The sequence below is a fragment of the Humulus lupulus genome, chromosome 8 (genome assembly GCF_963169125.1).
Source record: "Humulus lupulus chromosome 8, drHumLupu1.1, whole genome shotgun sequence".
In the NCBI taxonomy this organism is placed as follows: domain Eukaryota; kingdom Viridiplantae; phylum Streptophyta; class Magnoliopsida; order Rosales; family Cannabaceae; genus Humulus; species Humulus lupulus.
The window spans coordinates 77,446,070-77,455,536 of NC_084800.1; the positions used below are offsets into that span (position 1 = coordinate 77,446,070).

Below are 9,467 nucleotides of genomic sequence, written 5' to 3' on the forward strand. Positions count from 1 at the left end.
GTATTCTATTTCTTTGTAAATAACTCTTATTTTCAAGTTACTCAATAAATTATGGTATTTTCATAAAATGTAAGTTTTATGTATAGTTTCGATAATGGTCCAATTAGTCTAGATTAGTGGGTCATTACACCTATAAAGGCCCTATCCTGACTCCTAACCCTATGAACCCTATCCCAACACTATTTCGGCCCTATAAAGACTCTATCCTGACCCCCGACCCTATGAACCCTATCCCGACCCTATGAACCATATCCCGACCCTATAAAGACCATATCCCGACCCTATGAACCCTATCCCGACCCTATAAAGACTCTATCCCAACTCTATCCCGACCCCTGATCCTATGAACCCTATCCCAACCCTATGAACCATATCCCGACCCTATAAAGACCATATCCTGACCCTATAAAGATCATATCCCGACTCCCGACACTATCCTGACCCTATGAAGACCCTATCCTAACAATAGTATATAATAATAATAATAATAAGAAATAAGAAACACAGAACAACGCATAAAGATTTTTTATCTAGCTAGTTTTTTAAGTTATTATACTACTTAATATCTAGTTAGAAAATAATTAATTTAGTTTTCTCTCGGTAATTTAATTATTAATTAACAACATATATTGATCTAATAATGACTAATAATATTAATAAAATATGAAATATTTAACATAATTCAACTATGAAGTATTGAGATGAGTAAAAAATTGAAAGAAAAAACAGAGAAAGAGTGTTTTTAATATTCTTTAAATGATATTAAAAAGATCAAATAGATAGTATAATAAGTTTAAATTCATAAGGTCAAATTATTCAAATTCCAGGAACTTTCATAGTTTTAATTAACATACAAGACGTTTCTTATAATAATCGTAGAAAAAAAAACAAAAAAAAATTATATTGTTTTTTGTAATAATGAATAGATAGATTATAGAATAATTGTTACGTCATACAGTTATGAACTTTGGTTGGTTGTTATATATAAAAGAATAAAAGTTATTAAAAAATGGCAAGAATAAAAGGGTCACCTACTTAAATAAATTCAAGAGAATTGGTGCGACAAATATTGACAGCTTTGTCACTAATAAAAAAAAACATAGTTATATAAAATAAAATTTTAATATTGTTAATTAAATATGGGTAGAATTAATGATCTATATGCACAAGTTATTGTACTCTCTGTGTCCAGATAAATTTAAAACAAGAAATTGAAAAATAAACAATTACCAGGAGTATGTAAAAAAGTGTCCCAAATAGAAAGACCCCTTCCCTCTTTTTTTTTACAGCTCCTTCGTACTGAAACAAAAATATATATTGATCATTCATATACTGTCAAAAGCGAATTGAGAAAAATATACCTTTTACACTAGCTATTAACATTATTAAACTTTTGAAAACAATGGAGCCACAAAAAAACTAAATTAAAAACTTTTATGTTATTAGCTTTCTTTTTATACGGAAAAAACCATGAACAAAACCGAAAAAATTAGTAGGGAAAAGAAGAAAGAATAAAAAATACTTGCTGCTTGTCCAAAAATTTGAAGGATTCAAACTTCTTTTGTAGCTCTAAAGAAAGCTAGAAAATGCCATATGGAGAGGGAAGCAGAGCATCGCTTTTGAGAGGGAAGAAAAATGAGTATAAGGGAGATCAGAGAAAAAAGTGTGTCGCTTCAAAAAAATATGTACCATGAAAGAATGCTGCAACACCAATATGGTGCAGGAAAAGGAAGACTAACGCTAACTTTAAAAAAAACACTATAATCACAACTATTTTAGGTAATCTCATGCTTGACAAAATCATCACTTTTGGCATGCAAAACAAAAAGTCTATACATTTCAAGATACATCAAATAATTGAGAACATAATAATACTGCAAAAAAATAGAATCAGTACCTGATATGAAGTACTAATCTACTCATATCTCTGGTACAAATAAAAATTCACCCTTAAATTATCATGATGTTTAAGTTAGAAAAACATTACAATTTTTTATATGTTGAATAGTATCAACTAAAGTTTTCATAGAAAGCATATGCAACCAGATGTTGCGGTGGTTTTCCAACTTTCGTCATTTCAAATCTAGGTTCCTTGTCATTTGAATTTCTTTGGTTTTTGGTTGCAATGTCAAAATCAAAACCTGTTAAAAGGGAATTTGTTTAGTCGCTAAAGCTGTGAATGATATAAAAAGAAAGTGAACAAGAGACTACCAGACCAGGAAATTATTAAAGAATACAGTAACTAAGACTATGAAAATATAAACACAATACAAATTAAAAATCATAATAAAAAAAATTAGTATATACCAATGACTAGTTTTCACTGTCATGTCATGGTTATTGAAGAGGGGATGTATTTTCGTGTTTGATAACTGCAGCTTTTGCTTTTGTCCATGCGCTTGTAATTCCTTCAACGAGTCGAGTGATTTAAACTAAATAAGAAGGGTAAAAACACTTACAATCAGATCCAATTTGACAAAAATCAAAAGAAGCTGGCATTAACATCTCAAATGGGCTCTAGATCAAGGATATACGTACAAATAAAATGGGTCTGAGGGAGGCAGATCAGAGAAAGAAAAATGGGTACGAGGGAGGAGGCTGGGTTTTGAGAGGGAAGTGAGGCAGAGAACGTGTGGGAGAGAGAAAGAATATAATAATAATAATAATAAAAGATATATACATATATATGTACATAAAGAAACGTAAAAGGCTCTGATCACTTTTAATAATAATATATATATATATATATATATATAGGGCAATTCTACAATCCTCAGTTGGATTTGAAGGTTTTAGTCCTTCATCAAATCTAAGCTGCCCGATTGTTGATGGACGGTAAGATTGAGACGCAATATTGACAATGTGTTAAAATACACATATACCCCTTCATACCCCTTAGCAACCGGCTACGTGTTTCACTTTCACATATACCCCTTGACAGACTACAAGAGGAGAGATCTGAAGAATGTAAAGGTGGCCTCAAATGACTCCAGAGACATGCTACCCCGTTCAGGAGGATGTAAAAACAGAGTTAGCTGAGTAACTATCCAAAATAAAGGTGGCAGAATCAGAAGATTTCACTAAGCCAGTAAAGTTAGAGAAAGATGAGCAAGTACCGAACTTCGGACAATACGGTGTTCAAAATAAGACGTTTCCCATGCAAGCTCTCACAAAATGTGATGGTCTTCGATGCTCCCAAAGAAAAGATCATTGTTCTGTTTCTATATACATAATGCATGTATGGGCTTGTCAAATATGTCTAGATCTGGTTTCAACCATTTACCTTGGAGTGGTTTAACCTTTTAAAACTATCAATAGACTGTTCCTCAACAGTTTTTCTTGTAATGTGCAGAAGAAGATGAGGGTTTGGAGAAAACAACTGCTTCAAAAGAACCAGGCATTGTTGCATAGACTCAGACGTAAAGGATCCTCAAACTTGTAGCTTGTATGGTCCCTATATATATACTTATATATATATATATAAATAATAACTGATGCATTACAAAGCTTTATCATGAAGCCATTTGTTTAGAAAATGATGGTTAAGATACGTGCTTTTATTTTTTTTTCCCTTTTTTCGAATTGTGTTTTCAAAATTGATATCCTTGTATTAGTTTTCCATTTCATGTCAACCGCAACAGTCACTCAACGTCGATGACAATGACGACGACGACGACAACAACAACTTTGAACCCCACTCAGGTGGGGGCTTTGATCTCATCTCGGGTCATCATCAAAACTCCGGTGATATGGCCTCACGCTGCCCCAGAGGCCGACCACCTAGCTCGATGAACAAGCCAAAGTCATCGATGATCATCACACGAGAGAGCGCAAACACTCTCCGGGCCCACATCTTGGAGGTCGGAAGCTGCTGCAACGTCTTTGACTTTGTCGCCACCTATGCCCGGAAGCGGCAGCGTGGGATTTGTGTCCTTAGCAGAAGCGGCACCGTCACCAACATCACGTTTCGGCAGCTCGCCGCAGCCGGATTCGTGGTGACCCTCCACGGAAGGTTCGAGATAATTTCCCTTTCAGGATCGTTCTTGCCCTCGCCTGCGCCACCGGGCGCCACCAGCCTCACTGTATTTTTGGCCGGTGGACAAGGTCAGGTGGTTGGTGGGAATGTTGTTGGAGCCTTAATTGCAGCCGGTTCGGCCATTGTGATAGCTTCCTCTTTCACGAACGTGGCATATGACTCATTTTTTGTTACATTTTACTCATTTCATGTTACGTAATATATCATTTTAATTACATAGCTGCAAATAAAAATTTACGTAGCTAATATTGTAAATAAGTTTCAACTTCATACTAAAATGACCATACAACCCCAACTCATTATTTTTTGGGACTGACATTTACAGTTATATCCCTTACTTTTCACAATCAGACCAGCACAATTTTTCACATTCGGTTTACATAACCGATTCAACAGGTATAAAGTTTAAAAAAAAAAAACATCAAAATTGTTCATAGCATGACACTTGACAAAAAGTTTTGGGTCCCACTTGTTGGACTAAGTCCCGTGAGGGACTAAAGAATTTCCCATATATGTATATAGAGAAACGTAAAAGATTCTGATCACTTTTAATAATAATAATAATAATAATAATAATAATAATAGACAATTTTTCAACAGGGGCTTCACTTTAAGCCCTACAGGTGGGGCTTTCAGTGTTCTTGACCCGGGAATAATTTTCGTCACGATTTTTTTTATGACTGTGTATATTGTAGCTATTTAGAGCATCCTGCAAAAACTAGGTTCAAACATGTTGTTTTCCATGCGCATAAAAAAAATTAGTCACTCATGCAACAACATGTTTGAACTTAGTTTTCGGTACTGTAAATTATTCGGAATTTTCTAAAAATTTGCAGGATATTCTAAATAGCTACAATATACACAGTCATAAAAAAAATCACGCCGAAAACTGTTTACGGGTTGAGAACACTGAGAGCCACACCGATAGGGCTTAAAGTGAAGCCCCTATAGGAGAATTCCCCTAATAATCTATATATATATACATATATATGTTGGACAATTTTTCTATAGAGACTTCACTTTAAGTCCTACCGGTGGGACTCCCAGTGTTTCTCGACCCGTGAGCAGTTTTCGACACAATTTTTTTATGACTGTGTATATTGTAGCTATTTAGAGCATCCTACAAATTTTCAGAAAATTCCGAATAGTTTACAATACCGAAAACTAGGTTAAAAATTGTTGTTTTCCACGCGCATAAAAAAAATTAGTCACGCGTGCAACAACATGTTTGAACTTAGTTTTCGGTACTGTAAACTATTTGGAATTTTTTGAAAATTTGCAAGATGCTCTAAATAGCTACAATATACACAGTCATACAAAAAAATCGCGCCAAAAACTGTCCGCATGTCGAGAACACTGAGAGTCCCACCGGTATGGCTTAAAGTGAAGCCCCTATAAGAGAATTCTCCTATATATGTATATATAGATAAACGTGGAAGCAAATTAAATGGTTTATTAGACTATGCTTATGCCTATATAAGACTATTAGTAGCGGCGAGTCGCCACTAATAGTCTTTATTGGGAAAAGTATTATTGCATTAACTTAATCAATAGAGTACAAAGAGTATATATACAAATGAGTTGTAACAAACTCATAACAGAAAGCTTAAACAGCTAAAACAGAAATCTAACTGCATAACTAACTCCTAACACCCCCTCAAACTTAGAGGTGAGAAATTCTCAACTCTAAGTTTGTCCCGTAAGAGAAGAAACCAAGAACTAGACAAAGCTTTGGTGAAGATATTTGAAATCTGGTCTTGACAGGGAACATGCCGGACCACTAGAGCTTTTTGAGCAATCTTCTCACGCACAAAGTACAAATCGAGTTCAATATGTTTGGTTCTCTGATGCAAAATGGGGTTGGCAGACATAAGAATGGTACTAATGTTATCACACCATAGAACTGGAGGAGAAGAAGAAACATAAGGCAGTCTAAGCTCAGATAATAGTGACTGAATCCATGTAATTTCAGCAGCCAGATTTGCCAAACTCTTGTACTCAGCTTCAGTCACTACAACAATTTTTAGTATATATTACAGTAAAAAATGACACGTATTTAAAAGTGTTATTAATAGATGATTAAAAAAAACAAGGAAGAAAATTTTTGGCGCCATATGAAATATACCTAGGCACCAAATGAAATTTTTTTGGGTCTAATTTCTCTCAGCCAAAATTTAATCCCTAAACCTAAGATACCCAAACAATTTCTCTCAGCCTCCATTGCCGCCTCTCTACCTCTCTTTCTTACACTCTGTTGCAAAGCTTATTCTTCTCCATTCACTCTCTTTCACACACTTATCCTCTCTCACTCTCACTCTCGTCTCGTCTCATCTATCTCTGCCTCACGACGTCAGTACAAGCTTCTGCAGCACACAACGGCGGTATCGCAGGCTGTACGTCACGCCGACTATCTCAAGTTCTTCAACTTACCACGACTCGTATTCTCCTCTGCTTACATCTTTTTAAGGTACGATACCTTGATTAAAAATACTTTTCCCTCTCCACCCTTCAGCCTCTTCAGTTCCCCTTTCTCTCTTCCTTTCCCTTTGACTCTACCATGACTCTATCTCGCCACTCTCTCTCCTCGACCACTCTCTCAGTTGTCACTTTCTTTCCTCAGTCCTTCTCTCTTCTCGGCAAAGCCCTTCCCACCGCTATTTGTAAGATATATATGTTCTATATTTGATTTATAATTTTTTTGGGTTTAACATTAGCAAAGCCCTAGCAGGCTTTGAAATCCTCAATTAATATCCTCAGTCCCAATTACTTTAGTTGATGTTTATTATGTTGCTATGATAACTGGACCCCATATTGAACAAAATCTCTATTTGTAATTGAAATTATATGAGAGAGTTTGTTACTTTAGTTGATGTTTATTTTGTTGCTATGATAATTGGGCCCCGTGTTTCGGGAATATATGGTTCAAAGCCATCTGCTGATTTTTATATTACTTGATTACTCTTTAGGTTTGACTAATTTGGAGAATATGATTCTGTCATTCACATTAGTAACTGGTGGTGGTTTGAAAAAGTTGTCTAAATTGACATCTCTTAAATCACTTAACTTGGATGCACGCCAAATTACTGACGAAGGACTTGAAAATCTTACGAGTAAGTATTTTAATGCAAGTTTAGTGTCTCTACACTCAATTTCTGATTGGTGTTTCTCTGTACTTATTAAAATTAGGCCAAACTTTGAGTCTCCTAATTTACTCTTTTCTTCATTCTTATCCTTTAATTTCAAATATTGAGCTTACTCCATGTGCTCATGTAAGCAGGGCCTCTGATGTTAATAATAATGTCAGTGGATTGTGAATGCAGATCTTATTGAATTGACACACCTGGATCATTTTGGAACTCATATCACAGATTCTGGAATGAATTATTTATGATGTATGTTAATGAATTGCAGCCATGACCCCTTTTTATTTAATCAGTGTTGTTTAATCACGGCTCTGGTTTTGTGTCAATTACTTTCGATTGTCATAACATGCATGAGAAATTAAGTACTTTACATTCATTTTTACATATTATATGTTTGTACTTGAATTTTTTATGCACGTTAGTTACTCCCCGCATATTTGAAGCTTTTCAATTCATGTTCCTTGCAGATTGTGAATGTCAAACTTGACTGTAATCCAACTACAAGGAGTACAGTGTTCATTTCTTAATTTAAAAGTCCTATGCTAGGATCTCACTATGTTTCTAGCAACAACAGTCTATTGGTTTAAGGTCTATAGGGAGCAGCTAGCGAAGAATAACTCCAGCTTAGCTTATCATATTGTTTTTCATAGGTCTAATGAGTAGATAGGAAAAAACACTCATATTTATGGTCTCTGCTAGTGATTCATGTTTGAGTGCAACTCTAGTTCCATTAAGTAGGTTCGTGGGTGATCTCCAAATTTGATGATGGTGATCCACTAATAAATTAGAATTTCACCCTTTATGCAAACAACTTGTAACGACCCAACTATTCTAGAATTTGGACCATTAATGACTACTATACTAATCTTAAGAAAACATACATATGAAATAACCATAACTTTGTTTAAAAACTGTAAAGTAAAGGTTAAATACATAAAAATTCATTTAGGATATGGGATCCCATTGTTTTGAAAACAAAATATAACTTAAATAAATTGGTTACAAAATTAAGTGCGGAAAAAAAATAATACATAGAAATCATAACTAAAAGACTTAAAAACTTCATCCTCGAATCGAACACGCAATCCACCGATTCCATCCCGCCTCAATACACATCCCCAAGCTGCCAAGAATCTTTCCGCCGCCATAACTATTTTCCTGCACATATAAACATAAAGGAATGAGCCTAATGCCCAGCAAGGAAAATCTAACACATAAATCATATACATAAAATTCATATCAACATATACTAAAACATATCATAACATATGTCACATATACTATAATGGTCATTATTACTTGGGGTCCCATAAACTAAACAAGTCATATGCCCATTAGATTTGTGGGGCTTGCTGGCTAAGCAAGTCATATGCCCATAAATTTATTGGGGCTTGTTAGTTGTACAGGATGCCCAAGTCTACAAACATACATATCACACAAATCATAAGTTAACAAAACACATAAATCATAAGATAACATATGGTATAATACATAATATCCTATCCTATTTTCCTTACCAATATACCGGGATGATGAGAACAAAGTTGGGATTTTGGAACACTCCTAAAAACCATAATATAGAGGTGAGTATTCTAAAAGAAAGAGATGAATGAACTAAAAACCACCGAGAATATTCTTACCGACAAGAAACCTCAAGTTCGAAGAACTTAGATGCCTAACCAAGAATAGAGAAGACTGAGTTAGGACTATAAAAATAATGAAACAATACTGAAAGGAACTAAGAATAGGAATACCTTGAATGCTTCTATGACCGAACTATACCTCAAAACCGAAATACACTATAACCTTACTTCCCAAGTGTTTATTAAGCTTATAACCCTAATCCAAGTGTTTATCACTCTATAGTCTCACTAGCACTTGGAAGGCTCTGATCAATGCTTGAAGAATGAATGAAAATGCTTGGTGCTAGGTCCTATTTATAGAGTTCTAGGAATAAAAATCTTATTTTTGGCTTTGAATAAAAATAATGAATTTAATTGAAAATATTTGAATATTCTTCAGCCAAAGGCTTAGGACTTGGTCAAATTGTTCAGAGAGAGGTTTAAGGAGTTAAAGCTTGATTTATAAAACAAAATAATAAAAACAAATAGAATCCTAACTTCTAACTTCCTAAATCTCGTAACTATAAACTCACATGTAGTAAAGTCAACATAACTGGAGTTGTAGGACTCCGATTTAGAATTTATTTATACCGTTAGAAAGATAATTCAATTATCTACAACTTTATAGAAATACTATTTTTCGAAATTCATAAGATAACTAGGTCA

General features: G+C 34.4%; 1 protein-coding gene across 1 annotated transcript; it reads left to right on the plus strand.

Annotated features, from left to right (window-relative positions):
• Nucleotides 1-2,828: 2,828 nt before the first annotated feature.
• LOC133795664 (AT-hook motif nuclear-localized protein 23-like) lies at nt 2,829-4,235 on the plus strand. The gene is made up of 3 exons (XM_062233119.1): nt 2,829-2,835; nt 2,942-3,030; nt 3,615-4,235. Exons 1-3 carry the CDS (start codon nt 2,829-2,831, stop codon nt 4,233-4,235), a joined length of 717 nt encoding a protein of 238 aa, XP_062089103.1.
• Nucleotides 4,236-9,467: the final 5,232 nt, after the last annotated feature.

Excerpts from the sequence above, each read along its gene's own strand:
- LOC133795664 (XM_062233119.1), top strand. Across the intron at positions 3,031-3,614 it reads CAGGAGGATGTAAAAACAGA|TTTTCCATTTCATGTCAACC; the intron begins GTTAGCTGAGTA and ends TCCTTGTATTAG.